At 37.2% G+C, this 26,248-nt stretch overlaps 1 protein-coding gene across 1 annotated transcript in view; it reads right to left on the bottom strand.

Annotated features, from left to right (window-relative positions):
* KIF16B (kinesin family member 16B) overlaps window positions 1-26,248 on the bottom strand; it is a 138,264-nt gene that overhangs the window by 71,029 nt on the left and 40,987 nt on the right. The window contains exons 13-15 of the mRNA XM_059828444.1: window positions 2,372-2,491; window positions 1,758-1,809; window positions 375-512 (exon numbers count right to left, since the gene is read on the bottom strand). Coding sequence (XP_059684427.1) covers window positions 375-512; window positions 1,758-1,809; window positions 2,372-2,491 — 310 coding nt within the window. The remainder of the gene's footprint in view (window positions 1-374; window positions 513-1,757; window positions 1,810-2,371; window positions 2,492-26,248) is intronic.

The raw sequence follows: 26,248 nt of genomic DNA, 5'->3' as shown, positions 1-26,248 counted from the left end.
GGGGGAGGATGTCTCTGACATTATTTTAGTCCTGTAGAGACCAATATTCTTTTTCTTAATATTAGGGCAACCTAAGCAATCTGGCATGGAGTTCACTTTACATATAACATTGAAGGAAATCAAAGGGTAACCATCAATTCATACTCAACATTATGAAGTGGCTTAAATTAGTAAAGAATTCACTTTTCACCACATGGCAATTCTTCGACAGAACAAAAATTCCATGCTCTGCTGATGGTTTTGGGCCGTAGTTAAGACGACATGGAATTAAAATTAATTAACCCCTTTATATTATACACATAGATTTTTTTCAGTGCTGTTGCCAGAAAGAAACAAAGATGCTGTATCAGAAATGTCATTACGCTAGGGAATACCTTGGTTTAGGTGTGTCGCCTCTGTAATCTGAATACCATTCACAGAACACTGCGCTCCATTCAGTGGTATTAGATGCACAGTACCGTTGAGATTTTCAAAGATGCAATGCTCACTTTCCAAATCAAGGCCATGAAGAACTAAATTCAAAGAAATAAAATAATTAGTCTCTTAACAACTATTAAGATTAGCATGCTGATATTCATTTATTAAGGACATATCACACTACGTATTTGAGAGTATCTTTTCTCTTTATGCCGGACAATCATTTTTTTCCCTCCTTCATCACATCCTGCATGCCTTAAACGTCAATGCTGTTAATTGTTTTATTGTAGTGCAAAGAGAAGTGTGTTGGTTGCTTGGGTTTTTTTGGTGTAGTGTTCTTTCCTCCTATGTTTTAGCACCAGATTAGTAAATGCTTCTTTCCTTCTGATAGCAAACAGTAAAGTAAAATTTACGTATTTGTAGAGACAAGGGTTTTTGACCCGTTTCTGAGAAATAACAAAAGTTTTTTGACCTTAAAGCAACCATGCATAAATCTGAAAAGACTGGATATAACATGTGATTGTAGACTAACGAGGATGGCTGAAATAAGGTTCTTATGTTCTATTATATTCAGGCCTTTTATCAATCAGTTATGCTACTTTCTGTCTCTTCTTCAACTAATGTACAATTATTTCTAACTGTATTGTTTAATGCCACAAAGCAACTCAAGTTCGCTATTTTCAAGAAATTTATATAGAAATCTTAATCCAGGCATCTTTTGACCCACAAAAATATACCAAACTAAGTTATTTGACTCTTGATCTCTCACCTGAGAATTAAAGGATGTAGTTTATTTAATGAAACTGCCTTCAAGCAACGTATGTGACAGGGCAGTCCAGGTCTGGCAGTTAGTTGCTTTGATAAGAAGTGAATAAGAAAATCAGTAAAAGAAGCCTACCTACTTTTTACCAACTTCCAGAGTTTTCTTCAACTCAAATCTAAAGTCCAAAGACTGCTTTAGGTGTAACAATTTAACAATACTGTCCTTATACAAAGATTAGGAGAATGACTGTGCAGTAATTGTGACAGGCACTGTATTAAAAAGGATGGTATTTTTACAGGATGCTTTTTCAAGAGAAGCAAGAAATATATTAGTAACAAGTATATGAATATGAATAAATTTTAAGCCCACAAGCTATTCTAGAAGTCATGCTCTCTGAGCATGTAAATCGCATGTAATTCAGCTCTCAAATTTTCTAAAAATAAAAATATGCAAGAACATACAGACAACTAAGAGAAAAAGGGAAAAAGTTATGAAGCTTTGTTCATATATTGGGACATTAGAAGGAAAAACAACTGAAGAAAGAATGTAAAAATGTAAAAAAAGCCAAATTACATACCAATATCCTGTTCCGCCACAGCATCTTCTCTGCCAACATATGTTTGGCCTTCCTAATTAAGACAGAAACACACATTATTTTCAGCTGAAATCTCCCTTTCTCCCACACAAAGATGTAAGTTATCCTTCCACTTTCTCAGAGTAACCTGAACGAAATACATGTTTACACATACATGAAACAAAGTCAGGTAGCATTTTTAGAAAGCCTTCACACTCATTATTATACAAAATTACTAACAAATTCAAGTTTCAACTGTCCTGTGTAGAACCATTTTTGTATTTCTGAGGCAATTAATCTAGATTTGGATTTCAAGTCAAGCTTTACAACGAGATGAACGATAAACCAATATACATGGGTAGGAATATTAAACACCTATCTCTGGTTAACCAGTTGACCCTCAGGATAAACCTACCCAGTAAATTAACAGATATTTTAAGTGAATCAGTTGCAACCTCTTAGGAGCTTTTCTTACTATAGCAGAGAAATATAACGAGCTTTTCTTACTATGGTGGCGAAATGTAATGAGCACTATATTTAGATAGCTAATTAATACTACAATTTGTCTACTGAAAAAAAAAAAATCACAAGGCATATAAACACAGATGTGTATTTACCTTCAAGTGGTACAAGATGATACCAGTACTGAGCAGATCATCATCAATGCCAATGAGATGAGGCAGTTCAGAATCTAACACAACACCTATCCCTTCTTTCCTCAGAGCCAAGGTTTGTTCCTGTGAAGGACAAAAGTCTATTTATTAGGATATGCAAGACATACCACTCTTCCTTCTCTTTCTAAACCACATTTAATGTAATTTATTCTCTGTAACATCACCAAAAAAAAGAAAAGCCTGGTTTTTTACATTTTCAATGAGACTGTTGTATTTCCACTGAGCGTTCCAAGCTTTCTTTCAGGAAATCTGTGAAGGTGTTATTTGAAAGAAACCAGACAAACAGCTGAATTACACCAGATAAGGAAGATCAATCAAGAGCATAACAAAGCAATGTTGTCTAAAAGCAAGCTACGTACCACCTTGCATAACGGTAAGAAGAATTTAAAACTCCTCAGAATTCAGTACGGTTAAGGAATAGAAAACTGAAAACTCTTTGACAATCCTTTAAATAAATTGAATCTTGCACCATAAAAACCCCAGACATCTGAAAACTCCATAAGCCTAAACAGTTAAAACATCATCCAATGTAAGGGAAGCACTGACAACAGTAAATAAATGTAGGAAATATTTGCAGCATGTAATTTGAATTCTTCAAAATTCTTTTGGGCAACATTGTACAGCCACCTGTAGGATGAAGCATCATTCAGCAGGACTACAAGTGGGAGACTTCAACCTCGGACAAAATATCACATCATGCAGTACTGATCAGACAGTCTATGCAATAAATAAGAAGTTAGTTACAGTTTTAAAATCAATTTTAGTATTTATAAAGTTTATTTTTCAAGTTGAAACAAAATCCTATTGGCTTCTAGGCTTGGAAGATAACAGCAACAGAGACTGTGAATGTGTACCCACACTGCCTTTCAAAATGAACGCATTTTTCTACGTAAAACAGCTAAGCCCTTACGAGCCAAGGAAGACTGACAAGCCAGGAAGGAGAGACAACATTAGCAAGTATCAACTTTGTGTGTTCTAAGGCACACACTTTTCTCCTGGTGCTAGTAAACACAGAAAATAGGTTTTCTGACAGTAGTGTGACTACTCCTTTTCCAAGTCATCAGTATGCCTTCTCCAGAGCCAACCAAGACACTGCACTGTTTATAAGAAAAAACAGATAGATTGCTATATGTGTTTTCCCAAGTACAGCAACTTGACAAATCTGAAAGAAGAAAACAGATGCAATAGCTCATTTCCCTGCACAGTACTAAACGTCATCAATATTGATACGGTTCAATAAATTCTAAGTATGGATACACCTGGGCAAGGCGAGATGATGGCACAACATACAAAAGACACTCAAAAACAAAAACCAGGAAATCCTGCTCTGGTCATGGATGAATTTAAAAGTTCTCCAGCATTCAGGAAGAAAGAAAAAAAGCTGTGATTCATGTTGCCCTTCAGCTCTCTGACATTCAAAATGCACCCAGCTATTCCTTGATATTATAAAAGTGTCACCTCATAAAACCAAAAAATACAGCTTAAATCATCATTCGAGTGAAAAAAGTAATATCAGTCAAAAATACCTATCACATATTAAGTATTTATTGAGTGGCATCTACTGTTACACATAATTCATAGTGTTGCCATATGACGAGGTTGAAGACTTAAAACACTGAGGACTGGTAGCCGTTTACACAACTGCTGGCACCTTCGGCCCAATGGAACTGATAAAATATTAAGAGCTGAACATTTTTTCCCCAGCATAACAAAGCACTTGCCAACATCCCTGACTGAGAAAAAAATAGACATCCCAGGAGGCAAAGAAATTATCGCTGGGTGAGAAAGATCTCACAAATAATTATGAATAAAGAAAAAAAAAGATTCTTCGTTTTCCCGTCTTTTAATATTTAACACATTTTTACTATATTCAGAAATAAAGCATGCATAATTGTGAATTAAAAAAGATGTGTTCCTTATTTATTCAGATCTAAAATTAAAGAACACAAATTAATTGAGTTTCTAAACGCTTATTTTGTAAACGACTACCATCCACACACAGAATGCATCCTGTTGATGGAATGCAGCAGACAGTAGCTGCGATTAACTATAATTTTTTTTCCCTTAATAACTGCTGTAAATTAGCTTTTATCTTCAGATACAATTTACTAAAAATCCTGAATCTTAAATCAGGTATCGGGAGTAACTGCTAAACTTCAATCCTTTGGCTTAAAATTTAATTCCAGATTCAAAAGCTTCTGCAAGGAAGCCTCCAAATGCCAAACTGTGCCCTTTTGCCCCAAACCAAAATGACAGAAACCTCATCAACAATAGATCTTTACTACTCTGTTCTCCCACAGTGAGAGAAAAAGAAAAAGGCCAGAAAGAAGTAGCCAAATTGTCCCTCTTTCATCCTCGACGGCATAGGAAGGATGCTTCTAAAGGAAGACAGACCTCTTTTGAAATAAATTGAAGGTCTGTAAGCTATTATAAGGCAGAGAAATGTGTAGGTTTGAGCCATGATTTGATTCACTTTCATTTGTGGCACACAATTTTAAGCAGCAGTGAATCCATAAGTCAAACGACAAGAGCAGGAAAGGTCACTGTCCCTATTAAAAAAAACCACTAATTCAGAAAATTTATGAAAACCTCAAGGTACAGTTTAAGAAAGCTGAATGTACTGCACGCATCTTAGCTTGAATTATCCTTGAACAGAAAAGTGTACTCCCTCAGTACTTAAGATGCGTTCATAAACTGTGGAAAATAAAGCAAGCCAAGTATTATCCACAAAGGAGCACTCCCGGTAATATAAATGGCTGCTGTGTGAGGAGGAGTGGGGGGGAGAAAAAAAAAAAAAGGGTTTTCTTCTTTAGGAGCCGCTACATCAAATGGGCTTATTTGAAGAGTAGAAACTCAGAAAATAATTCTGAGTCAGCATGTAAGAAAACACTTTGAGTCAAAGTTAAAATAAGGGGATTATATGGTACATTTAAGTGATGGTCTCTTTGAAATCAGCTCTGACTCAGCAGTCAGAAATATCCTGACATTGTAAATTCATTAACACTTCTGTGAGAGATAAGAGCTATTGTGAAATCTCATCCTTTCTGCACTGATGTATTAAGTTTGCTGTATTAACTGATATGGAGGCAGCTCCAAGCTCGCAGCTAAGATATGTTCTGGTAGTTTAGGAACAAAATCTTTGTGTAAGGTACTTATTTGAGCCATAGAGTTAGTCTTCATCATATACAACTGCCCATGATAAAGAACACCTCTAAGATACATAGGATTTCTTCAAATTTATTTCTTTAAATGCACACACAAAAATGGAATCATGCAAGTTTACTTTCTCAATCACAACAGCATACTGAATTAAATTTAAAAAAGAAAATAAGCCCAAAAGACATTTCTAACATTCCTTTGACCAATCTACCAGTAGAGTGAAGGACATGCTGCTACTGGCCTAGTACATATTAAAGAGTCCATGTAATTAGTAAACTGCCCTTTTAATGAACAGAACCTCTTGGAGGAGTTTAATTTCTGTTACACTTTCCAATGCAAAAACTCAATTCTTTTATTTAAATATTGAACAGTTAGCTGCTGGCACACAGTCCTAAGAATACACTGTGCAGACACTTTCAGTAAAACATAACATTATGCTGCCTAAGTAAATTGTCCAGATGTCTATATTTAAATTATGCAAAAACGCATAATACCAAATTAAAGAAATTATGGGTAAAAATGTGCAACGACAAAAGCCTTTGCATTAATATTTAACCAGACTATACTAGAGCAGATTCCTACACTAACAGGTACTTCGGGTGCATTTGATTTCATTGAAAATATGCTATTATATACTGAGTTCACAAAAATGTCTGAAGATACTCAGTGGCCCGACACTAACATTAAGCTCTCTATAAAATATATAGATGTAAACCGTACACAAGGGAAGTTCTTAATTCTTAATTGGTTTTTCTCCAGTTACGTATTCGGTACACTTTGCATTCCCTTTAAATCAGCGGAAACAAATGTTTCATACCTACAGGAAAAATATTCCATACTGCTCAGAATTCAAAGGCACCTGAGAATGTTGATTTCCAAACCCAGCAGATATATGGCATTAAAGAAGCTATACAAACAGAGAGAGCAAGAAATAGAAAATGAAGCAGCCTCACCTGGTCACACCATAATCAAGGTGGGTAAAAAACCCAGGACTTCACTCACTGAAGTCAGAAATGTATATATTCTCCATCCCAGAATGGCGAAAGATAGGTGACTTAAAATTACAGTTCCATCGCAGAGGTTTTGGACAAATCCAGGAAGCTGAGGGTTGTAGCACTGAATTATAAGAAAGAAAGATATGCCTACACCAGGCCAACCCAGTTCATGTACGGGTGCTCCAAGAGGGCTACGCTGCTTGTGTTTCCAGAGTTAACCCTTCCAAAAAAGGGCAAACGAGGCATCACTGCAGGGCAGCACCATGATCAATGTCTACAAAACCCAAGCGGAAGAACGCCCAAACAAGCAGTGCTCACTTGCCGTTTCTTATACGAGGGAGTAGAACAGAAAATTATTCAGCAGGAGTTCAAAGCCAAAAAGCAATCCCTTCGTAAACTGAAGGACGCTGCGGACATCACTAATTTACACAGATGCAAGAAACGAACCGGAGAAATGGCGAGAGAAGGAAAGAAGGTACTTCTGGACAAAGGCACAGGGCATCCATCACCTGTGGTTCCCTAACTTCAAGAACAGCAGACACAGCAATCCTTCCCCAGAAAACTTCCCCTGCTTTCTATCCGCTTGCCCTGTTTTATATTCCAAAATCGAGGACTGTTGAATAAACCCTGCTTCACCCATGGGGGTATTTAATCTGAGCCAGTATAATTTTTCTTTAACATTGGCACAAAGGACAAGAATGTTTGAAGTTTGATTTAAAGCCAGATTTCCCAGTGTCTTAATGTATATTATCAGTAAATATACCTTAGAAATTTGTGTTATCAATAGAAATTCTAAGTCTCTCTTGACTCCTGCTAATCTTTTATTTAAAAAAATTCTTACAGCAACAAGTTCTTTAGCTACTATGCATAAAAAACAACATAAGAAAATACTTCTCATTCATATTTACTGGTTTTTTGATATAATGACGTGTTTTTATCCTGTCTTCTGAGGGAGTAAGAAAGATCTTACCTTAAACTCAAATTTGTGGTAAAAAAAGGAAAAAAATATATATTTTTATATATATATATATAAAAAATAATATAATGATTCATGATGCAGCGTTTTCTGCTTTTGGTGAGTTACCTTCCAAGAAATCTGTGTGGAAAAGGGGCAAACATGGAAACAGCACTTCTGAATGAAGAGAAACGCCTCCTTTCCTGGCCACCTCCCCAACTTCTCTATTTGTGAAACCTTCCATAATTCCTGACATTTCTGAGAAAACAAGAGGAAAAATTCTTTGTGGGGTTATTTTTAATGTCTGTCTTTACCTGGCCCTTTCTTCTTCTTAGTTTCTACAAGGTCTAGCCCAACAACCCTATAGACACTGTGTTTTCATTCAGATCATATCCCCTTTAATAACTTGCACCTTTCTGATTCATGGCATAAACAAAGTACAGCAATGCTACCAGCGTTATCTACATTCATACCTTTATATTTTAATAACAACGTGCACTGAATGCCTTACGAGAAAAAAATCATGACATTTAATTTGCATTAGATAGTAAAAACCTGTGTAGATCCACTCACAATCCTGACAACTAAAGAAACTACATTTACCAGCACAATTTTTCACTTAAACTTTGTTAACCTGTAAATCCTTTCTGCATTTAGCTGCATGTTGTCATCGCATTATAAAGCCAAACAAGCTAAATTATAGATCAGTGAGGTTTTATAGAATAAAACCCAGGAATAGTTTAGCTGAATAAATTGCCAGAGCTTCCATCAAACAACTGAAGTACACAAGCTAAATTATTCTGCAATTTTCCATATTAATATATTGCTTTGACACCGTAACTAAATTATCGAATAATCAGGAACTCAGATCAACAAAATACTATCTTATTATTGTATGCATCATCTGTGCATTCCACAGAAGTCTAATTTATCTTTAGAGTTACAAAATTTTCCAGATGTGTCATTGGGATATGTGATGCTTTTATTATTCCTATATCACCCTCCATACATTTATGCCTTTATCTACATTAATCAAATACTCTTGTGAAATATGAAAGCTTTCAGTGCAAATGAAGAGATACCATTTATCACCATGTTTCCCCCCCTTCTTTTTCTTTTTAAACAGAGGAATATTTTGCCTACTTAGATAAGACAGATGATCCTCCAGCATGCAATTCCTTTCTTATGTAAGCTTTAAAAATGTTGTTTGCAACTCTATTAAATTCCATATGGCGCTGGTAAACAATAACTGTCCTTCATGAAAATGCCTCTCTAACTTTGGTCTTGGACTTCAACTTGCACGCAATTCTGCATGACTCACGTAATTGCTAAAGCCTCAGGTCTGATGCAAAACCTGTGAAGCATTTCTATTGCGTGTTCTTTGGTATTTGAGCAAATGCTCGCAAAGCACCGACCTGTTACTAAGTCAAAAGTCTACCCAAGAGCTCTGACAAAAGCCAGTCCTCAACTATGCAACAGGATCACCACCCTTCTACAAAACAGCTGTAGACCATGGCCCAGTTCCATCTCTACATCATTTCTCTTCCCTTCCAAATAGAAGCTTTCTAAGTGTTGTTTTCCACCCAAAGCTTATTCCCATTATTTGGGTGGTACAATCCTAATGTTTGGAGAGGTTTTTAATGGTTAAAAATAGCAGGATTTAAGAGGAATAGACTGCAGACAGACTTCTGTTTCTATTTACAGAAATTATCTGAATAATTCTAGATTTAATTCTTATGAAAAAAAAGTGCTACATAAACAGATGGACTACTCCTCTGAATTTTCACTGCATTACATGCTGATTATTACGTTTACAAAGAAGACACAGCCAACTATTAAAGTTGCACTCACAATATTAAGTGGCAAGCATACTGAAAATTTAGTAAAGCTGCCAGTACGCCCTACAAAACACAAGAAAACTTACTTGATTAGTTCTGTAATATAAGCAGAATTTCAGGAATTTTACCTCTGTTTCAAACGCCGGCAGTTTCTCCTACCTGAGGGGAAACAACCAAAAGTGACCTCCTATGTTACCAAGTGCAGTTCCCAAATACCATAATAAATCATTTTATAGATTATATAACAGATGAGAGCCTGAGTGTAATGTAAATTGTTTTCAAATATTTGGTCTGAACTTACTGATAGTTAATTCATACTGGTGTACTTTGCATCGCTATTGACATTCAGCTGAAATAATTATTTTCCTTCTCTGGCATTTATTCATTGATATAGTTACTGACAGCAGTCATATCCACTCTCCTTACTGTGGTTATACCAGGCCAAACTCCAAGCGTCTCCTTTCATATGATCGGGCTTGCCATACCATGGCGTTTAATGCATCCTCTCTCAAGGCCATCTTCCTTGACCTTGATGACTGACTTGCCATGTTCCCAGTGTGTATGCAATTTTGCCAGCACCATGTACAATGGCACCCCTCTTTTCCACTTACTGCACAAAACATCTATCTGATCCTTCCAAGATTTTGTTCATCTTTCATGCGGGCATAGCATCTCATGATGGTAAAGTCTCACGCCACCATCCTCCCCTTCCATGGTTTATTAAGTTCTTACTAGTCCCAAAGCTTTTGCACTGCAAACTATTTACCATCCATCACCCTACTATTATTCTAATCCTTAGAGTTATCCTGTCCTCTGCGGGATGCTCTGCTAGGCAAATTATGTCTCTCAGCTTCAATATCAGCAAACTTCACCAGTTAACACACCTAAAGAAATTGTTAAACATGGTCAAGCCCAAAAACGAGCTCCAACACCACCACCCAAAAAAATAACACTACTACCAACTTCCCTCCCCTCCCAGTACCACCATCACATCCTCTGTATAACCACTTTTATTTTATTTAAATTCTAATCTCCACGCTACCTAAATAAGGAAATAGTTTCCTATGTGTCCCAGGGTCAAATGCTTTACCGACGTCCACAGAGATGAGAACCAGTTCTACAGCTGTTTCTAGCAGGGATCAGTGATGGACAGAACCAGATCCAGCATGCCCTGAGCGGACAAACCAGGACCAGCTAGCTCTAGAAACAATCACAGACTGTAGGCATTATAAATATTAATTAAACAGGAAATTACTGTTTAATAAACAACAGATTTACAAGGAAGAAGGTAGTTATGATTGTTCCAATATTTGAAAGACATAGGGCAGAAATAAAAATACCATTTTAAAGAAGTCTTCACAAGAAAAGCATTCCTTAAAATTAAAGTCTCCTCACTAGTCCAGCAAATATAAGCCATCAGGAGGCAATATTAGTCAAGGTTTTGAGTCCCTCCACAATTTACTTCAGCATAATGAACGTACGTCAGAGTAGCAGTTCTGAATTTAGCATTTGCATTTAGCTTTAAATGTTTAGTTCTGCTAGGTAGTATTTCAGCAGACTATTTTTCTTCCATTTCATTTTGAGGATGGAGTTTATAATGACTTTTCTGGTAATTGATGAAGGTATAATCGCCTTACTTTTTACCCCAAAAAATAATGTGCTAGGTTTTACTAGGTCAGTGACAGCAAATACGAGTTGTCACTTACATGAAATTTTTAATGCAAATTAAAGGACTATTAAAAGGTCAGAAATTGCAAAAAAATATATTCCCTTTGATCGCAAGGCAAACATTTGAGGATGCTACAAAAAGACAGCATAAAGTGCCCTTTAAAAACCATCAGTTTGATTTTGTGTACCCAAAGCATAAAATAATTGGTGCTTTGAGCTGGCACAAACGGCATTAGCAACCGGTTGTACATCATGAAGTGACTAGGGTTGTTGATACTCTTCTTTTGTCAAGCTGGTAAACTCGGCTGGGGAAACGAAACTTTTCTGAGCAACTATACACATCTTCCCTTAATTCAAATTCCAGTGAAAAAAACCCTATCTAAAAACAAACTCAAATTCTGTCATTAACAGTATACAAGATACATATATGTACACATAAACTGTATACATATAGATAGTACAATGTCAGTTGACCTGAATTCTCTAAATTGTAGCATTTACAGTACAACGATTGAAAGCCAGGAGAAGAGACACAGGAAAAGCCCATGCCCTTTAATTACATTTAATGAAACTACAGTTTATTTCACAATTTTAGCAATGAAATAAAAACAAACAAGTCATTCTAATTTGCAATAGCCCAATACAGTCATTTAACTGCTTTAAAGAACAGCATAAAAGGACGCCACATGCTCGAACTGTAATGGTAATAGATGGACCTCAATTTCAATTAGAAACAATAATGAATCACATGTATAGATGCCAAACAAGATTAAAGCATCCACAAAAAAAAAAAAAAAAAAAGAGTAGGTCAAACAAATGAAGAGGATAAACACACATAAGATGGGGGGAAAGGACAAGATGACAAGAGTATAATCCCCAAAATATACTCATGAGAAACTTGTACTGTTTGCAAAGGGAAGTGTCCTTTAAAAATTAAACAAAACCAACCTATACTGTGAAATCTGTAATCTGGCATCAGTCCCTAACACCAAGGCCAGAAGAAATATCATATCTAATGGAAGAAAAAAGAAAAAAACAACACACACTTAAATCATATTTCATAGTCAAGACAAACATTCCAAATATTGACTGAAGTGTAAAGTTCTCATCCCATTTTTTATAAGTTCAGCTAAAATTGAATGGGAAAAAAAACAGAAGGGAGGGAAAACTCTTCCAATCTATGTAATCTAGACTACAGTATGTTATGGCATTCTTGGCAGACTGCAGTTTTGCCAGATTAGAACATTTTTTAAATTTAGGGCCCATTTAGCCAATGAGAGTAACTGAGTGCAGCTTTGCCAACTACTGCCAGAAAATAACACTTCCTTTAAAGGTATAAACCTGCTGTATATTTTGAGAGAAAATGCAAAGCAAGCTACTGAAACCTCAAGAAGCAATCACTGACCTTTGCACTTTGCCAATTGATTTGAACCCTGACTTGGATAGCTGCCATCTTTTATTCATTCTCAGAAAAACCTCCAGGGGACTAATTTTTATTATTTTGTATTAGCTGGCAAAAAAGAAAGTCGTGTTCACCAAAAGAGCTATGACATTTGTTATATTTACATACTGTAAAAAAATGAGGCAAGTTTTTCTTCTTCAGCAGCAAAGCTTTACATTATTTTAATAACCCTACTGAGATTTCAAAACATTACTGCGCAAATGCTGCGTACCATGGCAGCCTTGCCTCTTACCTGAATTCTCAGTGACTCCTGAGAGCTACAACTGCACCTCAAAATTATAGATCTAGTGGAGGTCATTCATCCCACTACGTAAACGAACTCAAAATAAAAGATTAATGTACTGATATGGAGTACAATGTAGCACTTTTCAATGACTTAAAATGACTGGCAAGTAAGTATCACCAACCACAACAGATCCACTCTTTCAATCCTAAGCCTTTGAGGCAGCCAAGACACTGAGAGTTTCATATTTTCAGAAGTTAAATAAGACCTCATAATGGGTCTAATTTTACGTATTTCAATAAAAAGCATACTCAATATTTTAAATATTCATTTAAATGCTTCATTAACAAAAACTGTCAGGAGCACATTAAAATTATCTTTTAATAATGTTGCCAACCAGGACTATGTGACATTAAATTCAAGCTGACTTCAATATGTACAATGTCCTTTCTTAATGAAAGCCAGTTGACAGGTGGATTAAGACCAAAAAGATCACTGGTAAACAAAAGCTTATGACCTCTGAATACTACTTGTTGAGTTCAGGACAAACATCGATATTGCTTTACCAAAAGCAATCTATGGCATTAAACATTTAAATATGTTATTTTAAAGACAGAAAAAAACTTTTAGATTTCCTATCTAAAGCAGCTTACACTTGGACAAAACTACAGAGATTTAAACATAAAACCAAATACAACCAAATTCTCTCCCAGGCATGTTTCAATTAAGTGTCTTAATTAGTGTCTTAAATTCAGCTAATCAATATAGGTCTTAAGAGACTGGCAGCATTAAAGGAGAATGGCCAAAAGAAAATACCTCAGGAAGAAACCCTCTCAGATTTCCCTAGGTTAGGGATACAATAGGATACAATTTCCCTGGGTTAAAGGAATCTTTAACCTTAAAATCCTCCTTTGCCTTTCTGCCATGCTCCCTATATAGGACCCTAACTCTGAAACCAATCAAGGTCCATCAGATCATGGCCTCCTTCCCTCCACACCTCAGAACTCCGTATTGGACTTTGCAGCCATCTCTCCATTGACTGAAACCAGAGAAAGAAATAATGAGAGACCCCGATGTGATCACATAATTATAAGACTGTGTAAATAGAGGTAAATAGCAGAGGGAGTACTGTAATTCATCTGGGCATTTTAAATATCTACCTTTCAGCTGCCCAAAAGTGTGACTTTATATTTGCCACATTATCAGTTGCATTTCTCATTGGGAAAAGCTTTCATTGCACACATTAAGGATGTTGATATACATAACCAAAAAGACAAATGGATCTGTGCTTTTCTGTAGAGGCCAATTAATAACTCAAGTGAACACTAGAAAACCAAAACTATATGCTCCTCCTCTTTAACACAGGTAATTCTTGGTTATGTGATAGACACTCTGCCTGAGTGTAAGATTTATTGTTTTCCCCAAAATTCAGAGTGTCCCTGCAGCATGTAATCAGTAAATAAATGAATATTGCAGAGTAATTGCCATATCGATATTCCAAACTCTGGTTTTCTCAGAGTTCCCATTAAAAAGCTGTCACCACAGAAGCTGCAGAAGCACAGATGACAGCTAGATCCCGCTGGGGGGGGGGGGGGGGGGGAACCACCAAAAAAACAACAACTAAGGACATATCATTCCTTCATGCAAAACATAATCCACAATTAGGTATGCTGACATTTTTTTAAAGCTTCTGGACAGCTTAATTTGCTCCTTAGAGCAATCGCACTTCCCATAATGACTAGGGTATGGGATTTTGAATTGTTTCCCTTGACCAGAAATTCTTCAAAACTAACATCCCCACATCAACTGAAAAAAACCAAACCAGGAGATACCACTCATTGCTTTTTCCCCAAGACTCAAAATATGGTATTTTCTTCGGTCATGGCAGCACCCTTGCTGGCCTACCATCACCTTGTCAAAGCCTCGTGCTGACAATGCCACTATCCAATCGAAATTAAAGGTACGATACTGTAGCCTGAACTCAGGAATAGACATGAAGGAGGATTTTAATAAGCTTTTACAGGGAGGTAATAAGCCCATTTCACTCCTTACAGCCTCGGACTGCTTCTTCACATAATTAAGGTCTGAGCACCTTTGGACTGCTACAAAATAGAAGAAGTTAAAACACTGCTCTTTATGAAGAGTTTTGATATGTAACCCATCTCCAGCTTTGTTTCCTTATGCTGTGTGAACATTGTCACAAAATGAGAACTCAAGGGGAAATGAAAAACAGTTGGAAACAAAATTAACTTCCAGGCTTTGACAAGCAAAGATTTGGAAATGTGTTCATGCAGGAAGATACTTTTTAACAGAAATATGCCACATGGAAAATGCAAGAACTGAATAAAACACATTCAGAACAAATCCTTCAGCAACTGTTTGTCCAGATGCTGCAAACAAGACTTTTAAAGAAATTAAATGTAAATATTTAACAAAAAGCTCTACAGAAGTTGACATTTTGAAGACAGATAAGTCTTTAACTGGTCTGTTGTGGACTAGTTGGTCTTAATTACATCTTCTGGATTTACCTAAGGGTAAAAACTCCAGATGTAGAAACGGTGGTATTCATAGATGAATTATCACTAGGTCAGAAGCTGCCCCAAACCGCAAATTTTTTTTGCTGAAAAAGTTCCTGCAAAACAATGAGATTTCCTTCACACAGAAGGAAGTTGTGCTGGGGAAAAGAAAACATTAACTACCCAATAGCATTCTACCTAAGCCCCGTGGTTTTAAGGTATTCACACAGCAAATCCAACTGAAAACAAATGGGAGTTAGGCACCTAAAATACTTTCAAGCGCTAACTGATGTTTCAGCACCTAAAATAGGGATAACCTGAAACACTAGCACATTACCCTCCAACAAACAAAACCGAACCTGCACTCTCTTTAATAAGACTCTATTGGATGAGTCAATCACTGCTGACAAGATTTTTTTTATTTCCTTCTGGGAAGACTGGAGTGGAAAGAGAAGGATATTAAGTTATATTAGATTGTCAGAGCTGAGTATTCTCTATACTATATGTCTCAATAACGTCCTCATACTCAGAGGGGAAAATATATGTGTACCAGAAAAAAAATATTCTGCATAATAAAGCAATCTTGCTATGGACCAACAGGAAAAACCTACAACAGTGTCAGAAAAATGATTTGGAAACAACACAGGTATGTTCCCAGAGCTCTTTGCATTTACATTGATGGGTTAAACTATCCAGACTACAGGCTGAAGAGACGGAACAGACCCAATCCTTACTTGTGAATGCTGCGTTGCCTCCTGGAAGACAGGCAGACAACTTCATCAACAGTTTTCCAGACAACGAGCATATATATAGTCATCCTGCCAATATTAGGAAATATTGGAAAAGTATGCCAGGAAACATTAGAAATGCCAGCATTAGGAAAGTTATTGATACAATGGTTTAGAATGTAAAAAGATTGCTCAAAGCACGAGAAAACAGGTACTGTCAACATGACTGTATGGATGAGAGGAACAAAAGGTAGGAGAAAAAAAGACTTCAAAAGATTGTGAAATCTGGTTTGGGCTCAGTAGTAATAACTCCTTAAAAGATGAAGGGAGAAGAAGAGCTGAGTATTTAGCTTGTTATGTTTTGGATGGGAACTGGTTACATGGACACCCTTCTTGCTCTGCAGGTTGGCTCCCTTACAAAATACTAACTCAAAGAGATCAGCCAAGACAAAACACTGAGCAGCAGCTGAAAGAAATTCAATTGTGTCTAATTGTGATTGACAAGACAATTCCAGGGTAAAAAAAAATTCTGTTCCAAAAACCAACTTTGAAATATTTGAGATTCCCATTAAAGTGACAGCCTACACCTTAAGTAGGAAAAGCTGTTTTGTTCCGTATTGTATCAGTGAAGCTGCTCCTCTCCTTAGTGGCTGTCTGTTAAACAAGCTTTTTTTGTATTCTAAAGCTGCATATACAATACCAAATTTCTGTCTTATGTTCCACTATCTTCAGCTTGACACAGGCGTGGTTTCTGGAATAACAAAATAAATTTTAAATCACCTGCCACAAAAGTAGTAGGTGCTATTTGAGAGGCAAGGGGAAGAGAGGAGGAAAGAACACACCATCACTGAGGAGGTATATGCTTTACAATCTGTGGACATGCCAAAGCTATGCTTTGTACTATCCTAGGACTTCAATAAAATGCCTTTGAAAATTAAAAATATGCTCTTCTTTTATAAGAAATAAAGCAATAACTTATATAATCATCAGTTATGAAAGAGGATATTGATTCCCTCAAGCATACCTATGTTAGATTAGGTACAAATTCCTGTTCTGTCTTCTCCTTCTAGTCAATGGGACAAAGACACACCATCCTGCCAGCTGCCAGCATCAGTTTGAGTACAATTAAAAAAAAGTTTAGTACAATTAAGACACTTGAGTCTTCCAAGAGGAAGAAACTTCTACTATCCAAAGCCACAAAGAAAACCACTGAGAAGAAACTTCCTAATCAGATTTTTCTGTCTCCTAGAGCATTAGGCCACACCACCCTCATCAATTGAGAAAAGCCTTTAAAGGGTCTGCAGCAATCAAGATCAGAAAACTATAGCTTTGTTGTGAACGGCTTACTGTGAAAGTGCAGGTGGTCCAGCAGCAGCCCACACAGGCATCAATAGCTCTCTGAAATGAATGTCAATTAAAAAGGCAGATCGAGAATGCAGAACTGCTTAAATGAGCAACTGCTAAGATAGTGAAGCTAAAATGATGGAAAATTAATGATGCTACTCCTTTAAAGAATAAGGGAATTACAGGAGCAGTTCTTAGTCTCATAAGGTCAGCTTACCTCTCGCATTGTTCCTCTTTCCCCCTCAAAAACAATTGCCACGCACTCACCACTGACATGCGCTTCTCTATTAATACGCAGAAACCCTATTACTGTAGTGGCACCCCAAAGCACTACTATACTTAACGTGCTGCAAGGATTTACGTTAGAAGCCTTGGCAGATCCGAAGTAATTTTTCAGGAAATTTGGCCTTCGTTCCTGGAATTACAAGGACAAACTTAACAAGTTGCAGTGCCTGCTCCTTGACACTTTAGACCTTGTACAGACAGAACTACTAGTGACTGAGAAAAATTCCCTGAATAGAACTGCAGGATTTGGCTAATTGTAAGTAGAGGTGCCTGTTTGGCTGCTCAAGCTTCCTGGACACTAGCTGTAAAATCCTGTTTTCCAGTGGCTTATAAAACTTAAACCATCAAAGCTGCCATTTTCCACGCTGGAGCATCTGCTGCAGGCTGGTTTCTGCCCCCGCCAGCTCGGGTTTAAGGGAAAACCATTCTTCTATTTCAAAAAGCGAGGCACACAGAGCATTTTGCTATGTCTCAAGCGGGGCAGGCTTCACCTCTGCACAGCTTCCTATGTGTGACGACACTAAGCACATATTACTCTCAAAGGAAAAGTAAGTCTATGTATTTCAGTGCTGACATTCAGGGCGGAGAACAAGGCTTCTGTTGCCATTAATGATCCTTCCTAGCAGGAGGTACTATACCTTCCAGCTAAGATACAGCAACTCTGCCCTCGGTATTCTTCATGCTGGTATCTAAAAGGGGGAAAGGGCCTGGCTGGAAGAGAAAGAAATAGGCTATCTTAATTCATCCTCTCCTCCCACATGCATTATAATACAGTCTTTAATTACATGTTCATATGTTTTCTACAGGACCTGTGAACGATTCATTCCATAGACTGTACTCTGGGAATGAATCAAGAGAATGCAGTGAACTAGACTATTATCTACAGGACTCCTACCTCATTCATTGCTAAAGCTGGATGATGAATGAGTCATGGAATTGTTGAGGGGAAAAAACCCCTAGTTTCATAGCTAATACATTTGTTCATTTTAAAAGTTATTTCATTTTTTTGTGTGTTTCTTGGGGGATGGGAGAATTAAGAAGTGTTTTACTCATCTAGAGTTCTGTTTTGTTTATTACTTTAGATTCATCTCTACAGAAGTAGAGATGAATTTTTAGGTAAATAATAGATTACTTGAAATCTATTAGTCCCTTCCTCAGGGCCAAAATGTAACCCTTGCTATTGAAAGGAACTGAAGAAAGGAGCAGGGCTATGTATAGGAGTAAGCAACAACTACCCAGGAGAAAAAACAGACTTCAGGACTAGCAACGCGATAGCAGAGTCTTTTGCAGAGAACGATCCACAGGCTTCGTTGCTGTCACGTTCTTGTCCCTCACAGCCCAGTTACTGAGGTACAGAGTGAATGAACCTCAAGAGACACATGGCAGCCAGAAACTGGATCTGCCCTTTCCTTTGTTCAGGAATACAGCCTGATTGCAACAGTGGCAGGTTTGTGCTGCCATCTGCATTTGTGACATCTCCAGTGGATTTCATTCAAAATATCATCTCTGTAGTGGGGCAGAACAAAGAACGAGCACATCGCTCCAGCGGCACTTCTACTGCAGTATGGTGATAGGAGTCAAGGCTATGCTCAGCTGCCAATTAAGACATTAAGTCAGGTGCACAACAGTACTATGTACTCAAAGCTATCAGAATGATGCAGTAATAAACTCCTAAATGTACTGCTAAAAACACCAGCAGAATGAAATGGTTCTAGTATTTCATATCCAATACACATTGCCATTAGAAACAGTTCCTTTGTGAGGCACTCAAGATAAATTTATGTTATTAGTCTAAAATGTTGATGTTAGAATGCTTCTTCACCCTTCCATAACCAAGCCCAACGAGGAATTAACATTCCGTCTTTTCTCCTTCTCACTACTTCTCTGCTGATCCTTTAGAAGAAAGAGCTTTCGGGGTATACTTCTTCTTCTTTTTTTCTACAGGCTAAATCAGGAGCTTCCACTGCTTTCAATTTAGCTCCCCTTCCTACCACAAGAAAATTAATAGAAAAGCAGACCAAATGCCCAGGAGGAATTGTTGAACAAGTAGCATCTGAGCTGCAGAAAGAATTTCAAAAGCAACTCACTCTGTCTGACTCCCTCGCATTTGAAAACCGCCTACAAGCCCTAGGGATGGATTAAAGCTAAGCATGGCCTGGATAATCTACAAATGCAGGGTCCCGGTTGTAAGGAGGGCAGCAGCGAAATACTTGGGAGTATGGTTATTCCTAGAAACCGGAGGGCCTCTTTTGGAATGCACAGCCTGGATCAACCAAACTATTCAACCCTGCCTTAATCCATGGCTGGTGAGCTCAGAAACGGCAGCCCCCAACCGTGCTTCTCTGATGGTCCAGGTGGTTGCAAGTGGGAAAAATGGTTTAAAACTGAAATAAAAAACAATCAGCAGCAATAGGCAGCTCTTGATTGCTACCTTCTAGCAGAAACCAAAAGTTAGAAGTGGTCAGACCACCGCAGCGGCATCGCAAGCAGCTAAAGAGGCTGCAAGAGAGAAAGGAGGTTTCTTAATAAGATGAACACAGGTGGCAGAGACAGACTTGAAATCAGACAACTATTTCTTTTGAAATCTACTTCTGCCTGCTGCACTCAGCATTCCCCAGGTGGCTGGGACCTTTTCAATAGTGTTTCTATTAGGGAAAGAGCTACATTAGATCAGTAGCACCAGTTCCCAATTTAGTAATTTTTTTCTTCCTCTGACAACAGCAAGCCAATGCTGAGAGTGGACAAAGCACTGAAAAAGTCACTGGTGAGTGCAGAGCAATGAGAGCTGCTCTCCTGAAGAAAAAGTAATATGTATCTCAGGACAATCACATAACCCCTTAGGAAGTTTCTGTTTGTTTGCTTTTATAGAAAATTCTCTCTACTGTATTTGCAGTCTGCATTGACCTAGGCATACTTACCAGACTGAAGCAAGGGGGATGATCAGTTAAAGTAATAATCATCATTTAATAATGGCATCTGCTCAGTAATAGTCTGAAAAAACAATGTCTCTTTAAGGTAAAACAAATCATGTTTGGATGATCTCTGTCCAAACTGAAATTCCAAAGCAGAAATCTGTGTGCCAGCCAATAACATAAAGATCCTGGGATGTAAATACATTCATTTTATCTTCATGCCCCCCCCACCCCCCCCCAAAAAAAAAAAAAAGGTGGTGGTGGGGAGAGATAATGCTATGTTTTCAGGTCCCAGCTTCTGAACCAAACCCCAAAGAAAAAAACGTCCATTGGTAGAGGCTTTGGAGGAGGGAAGCTATGTCACATTTAGTAGTGACACTTTATCCCAACTTGAAATCTCACAACCAGAATAGATGATTTTATAGACACCAACCACTGCCAGTAACTGCTACGCTTGGGAAATAAATAAATAATGCACAAGGCCAGGTATAAGAAAACAAACCCTAATAAAACCAAGAGCTAAACTAGATATTACTTGTCATCACTCAGGAGGCAGGAGTTGTGGGTAAATACTGTACAAGGATTGAGAACAGTAAACATTCCCCTGTTGCCAGACAACCTTCTCAAAAAAAGATGGAAAAAACCAAACTTATTAAATTTTAATGTACTGAAATTCAATTATAAATCACAGAAGTGATTAATGAAGAGAAAAATGTTAAAAGAAACAGTTATAAATAGAAGCTGCATATCATTGCCACCGGCTTTTTGACTGCAAGATCCATTAAAAGAGAAAGCAAATAGCAGAAGCAGCCTGGTTAAAGATCTGTATGTCCAAAAGCCTGCTTGCTTTTTCAACGTTATTACCTGGTCGAATAAAAGATACTACCTCTCCCCAGAAACTGTTCTTTTATATCCCTAAAATATCAGAGCTATAGCAAGGTTAAGAAAATACATACATTTTAAAGGCTTTAGCTAAAGTAATTTGTCAAACATTCTAGATATATAGTAATTTGAAAAAGAGAGTGGAAAAATGTACTGACAAATAGTTGCAATAATTTTGAATGCACATAATCATTTTACACTGCGTCCCACCTGTGAATTGTTGTTCAGAAGCACTTCTGTCAAAACAGTTACTCAGGTTCTTCGGGACTTGCTCCTAAACCAATGTTTTGGCATTCTCATAATCTTATTTTAGTAGATCCAAACAGCAATGAAAGTCAAGATATTGCAAATCATTTTGCCTTAAAATATCTGAATTAAATCTGAATTAAGAATGCAGAAAAACCCGATTTTTGTATCTGCAGTGACATCTAGTGCAAGAAAACAAAACCACATTTAAACAGGCTTCTTTCTAGAGAAAGAGAAGCTATTATCATTTATTGTGTGATTTCTGACTGAGACAGACAAGAATAATTAACATCAGCACCTTTAAAACTTTCTTAGCATCTAGTCTTTTGCACAACATTCACAAGCCACCTGAAGGGAATCATATTAAGCATAATAAGTTAATAAGAAACTATTTAATTCAAGTGTGCATTTTTCCTTTCCATACAAATACAGTTTGATAAATGTACATGTATTACATAATTGTCGAAGGGCAAACAACTATTGAGAACGCAAACATCCCTAGGAACCAAGTTGTTATTCTATTTATTCTATCAACTTTTGTAAAAGAAAACAAATTCAGCAGTAGCATCGGACTTAAATTCTTTCTGCCAGCTCCATCGATATGCTATCCTATTTTAATTTTACAGTGATTTTTAAACCTCTTCCTTAAAAATTCAAGCAGAAGACATAGCTTGTAGAAAGGAACCAGAAACTGGAAACTAGCAATGAGTGTTGTCTAATACAGATGACAAATAGAAGAAGTTATAACAAAATGTGTTCAAATGGAAGTACAGATTTAAGTCTCCCACTAAAAGTACAGTTATGCTTCACACACAGTCAGACATTCTAACCAAAATGCAACACCAACATGTCTAACCAGCAACAATTTTACAAAAATGATTCACTTACTGAAATGTGAAAAATCCTTAGAAGCAAGTGTTATTCCTGCCAAACATACAAATAAACACATATGCCAAAGCTGAAAATGAACAGTTTAAATACAGTATCATGCACACATCGTTTTGTATATAAATGCACACCATTCCTGTAACACTCTTCTTTTCACTCCACCTGTAAATACAACCATTTTAGGACCTCTGTTCCAAAGGCATGTGTTCAGAAGTCTCAAAAAGTCACAGATACTTTTTAAAGGCAGGATTAAAGCCTACACTGGTGTCTTTTGTAAAAACTTCATCATACACACCTTTCCAATACCCAACCTACCCAATGGTAAATTGATTAAAGTGATACAAATAATTACAAATATCAAGCTGTAGTATTTTGTTCATCACATAATTTTATATATCTAAAATGTATACATGCCTAAATAAATAAAAAAAACAAACCAGCTATTCACTCGTGATCCAGGACAACTACATTATGCGTTAGGTTCATAATGTTCTAGTAATCTTACTATGGAATAGGCACAAAACCCACAAGATTTTACTGGTTGGTGAAGGCATTGAATAGGGAAGTGTAACAACTACAGGTTTTTAGACAAGAAGCACATGCCACGACTAATGAACTATCATCATTACTAGTGACGCTAAGTACTTAAAAAAAGTTCTACAGTTTGTTCTCCAGGAATCCAAGAGCTTGCACAACTTCTCTACTCTACAGCCATCAAAAAGTGGATTTAGTAGACACAAGAATTTTTTGTGAAAGTAGCAGGTGTTAACTGAGAGCACTTTTCACCGGAGGACTAAGCATGTTAAAGACATGAAAGAATGAAGAAAACAAATGCTCTTTGAAGGGCAAAGTACTGGGGTAGAACATAAAATAAGTGAGAAGAGGAAAAGCAGCCAAGCCAGTCAAGGTTAATAGGAAGCAACAAAAAGGCATAAAACAGGGAAATGATGATGTATGCCCAGCCTTACAGGCAGAAGAACTGAGATAAAGGTGTATAAATACCATTCAGCAACTGTGGTTTAAAAATTATCTGAAAATGCAAATAAATGCAGACTAATGCAGCATTTATATAGAACACAACAAACTGCTCTTGACAGGGTTCACTACGGTATACAAACCAGCATGCAAAGGAAATGATTAAAATCAAAATCTATTAGCTTCTGCCACCCTAATCAGCACCTCAAATAGCAACACAATCACTTTTGAGTTTTGGTCTCCTAGTGTCTTTGCTGGGTGTAACCAAGATTCATAAAGAAAGGAAATTCTTCTGTTTAGATGAGTATGTCTACCAAAATAACTGTTTGGTATTAGTTTGTATTTACTCGTCATGGCAAATTAAGAGTATTTCACCTCCCCCAAAAAGAGGCATGATATTAAAACAGTACATGTTAATGCTTGAAGATAGACATACTAGCAACAGTTTTCTTCCCAAGGTAGGGAGAACCATTGTTAAGCCATAAAAACGTGCTATTAACCAGTACTCAACCGAAGGGCACCAAAAAGAAAACATCAAATCAAGAGTATTCAATCACATATTTACACAACATGTGGTAAAGTACTGCAGCAGAATTAGTATTATTGATGAAAGTGAGGCTGTGTCACTAAATCCAACAGGACAAAGCCAGTTGAAGCAGCTACTAGTTAAACTATTGATCATGAGAATTAGACACACACACAAAAAAGACCCCGTCCTTTAATAGACTCTACGAAGGCACATCTCTCTGCATCCTTTGACATCAGTTGAGCTCTGCCACACAAAGCTAATGACATGATTAGAATCAAAAAACAGGATAACAGAATAAAACATAACTCTGAATCTCCTTAAAACTAAAAAAAAAGAGCATCTAAATACATTAACGCTACATACATCAAAGAATGCAAAAGCTAAAAGTCAAACCAATTTCTACACAAACAGTAAAAGAGGAGAAGAAATTTAAAAGAAAGTTGGGAAAAAAAACCAGCAGAGAATTATATAAAGGAGTACACATTTTAAAAAGGTTTATATAAAAGCTGCTAAAGGTTAGAGAAAGAAATTGGAACATGCACAAAAGATGACAAAAATAAGATACCAGTAAAAGAAAAAAGATCTCTAGGAGAATGACAACACATGCAGTCAAATATAGCAGCCACATCAAAAGAAGTTTTGTACCAATTAAAGCCTCAAAGAAAGAGAAAAATCGAAAGTTGGATAGGTTACCCTAACATCTTAGAAAGCATCCAAAGAAATTACAGACCCCAGGATTGATCTTTAACAGAACAATACAAGAAGGACTAAACTAAGGAAAAGAGCAAACAGTTTTTCTTCCCTCCTTCTCTTCTTCTTGGGGATGTGTATGGAAGAACATTAACAGAAGGGAAAAAAAAAATCCATATAAAGATTCAATGAGAGTGAGATGAAAGCAAAATCCTAGAGTTAAGTAAGTGCTGAGGTTGCAAGACACCTGAAGATAGAGAAGCAATGTGGAGCAGTGCTGTTTTGTAAAGTGCAATTCTTTTGACAGCTGGTGACATTTGAGGAAATAACCCAGAGCCTATGGGCTTCAAATCAAACACTATCACTTTGGGTTTTCATGCCGTATTTAACCCAATGCTGAAGCATCATTCCACATATTTAGTAAGTTTCTTAGGCATTAAAACATCCTCCCTTCGATTAAAAAGGACAAGGGACAGATTGTATTACTAGGTTAACAAGGTTAGAGAGTCATGTTGTATTATAGTAAGGAGGTCAAGGATGAAAACAAACATCACCACTGGAAACACTTGTCACAGAATCATTAAGGTTGGAAAATACCTGTAAGATCATCAAGTCCAACCATCAACCCAACACCACCACACCCACTAAACCATGTCCCAAAGTGCCAAGTCTACACGATTTTTGAACACCTCCAGTGATGGTGACTCCACCACCTCCCTGGGCAGCTTATTCCAGTGCTTCACCACTCTGTCAGTAAAGACATTTGTCCTAATATCCAGCCTGAACCTCCCCTGGTGCAACTTGAGGCCATTTCCTCTTGTCCTGTCGCTTGTCACTTGGGAGAAGGGACCAACACCCACCTCTCTGCAACCCCCTTTCAGGTAATTGTAGAGAGCTTCAGACAGATTAACAACGCCAAGAAGCTGCCACGCTATGCAGAAAAGGATTCTTCATAAAGAGTCAGCACAAATTTAAAACCCCGATGTATGCAGCATCCTAATCTTTGCATAAGGAAGATGGGAGGATTTGGGCTTTAGGTGTGAGTTGACAGTAATTCAGACTCCAGAGGAACCCAGACAGTTGCCCTGCAAAAGGGCTTCTTCCAAACACATGAAAGAAAGAGCGTACTATCAATACTACCATCACCAGTCCAAGACATATCCAATCTTACAACAGCATATATGAAGGATTATACTAGGCGTTCACAGCTGATGATGGCATCCAGCCATCCAGGCTCTGCACCAAGTCCGGAATTGACATTTACAGATAGGATAGTTCAACATATTCAGTCTAAAGATGCACACTGTGATGGAAAACCATAACTTTGGGTGAACTACATAGAGACAAACATCAAAGGGGATAAAAGCTACAAGCAGAAATAAGGAAGAATACCGGGATATACATGTCAGCTGCACACATGGCACTGCGCCGACTGAAATAATTGAATTTTAAGCTGCCAAATACTTTTTATCAAAAACTTGCCTTCACACGGTATTCTCTGTGCCTCAGTATTTTCTAGCTGGAT

This window comes from Gavia stellata, chromosome 23 (assembly GCF_030936135.1).
Source record: "Gavia stellata isolate bGavSte3 chromosome 23, bGavSte3.hap2, whole genome shotgun sequence".
Lineage (NCBI taxonomy): Eukaryota > Metazoa > Chordata > Aves > Gaviiformes > Gaviidae > Gavia > Gavia stellata.
The sequence above is the reverse complement of the archived record's forward strand: the minus strand, read 5'-3'. Positions and strand labels throughout refer to the sequence as shown.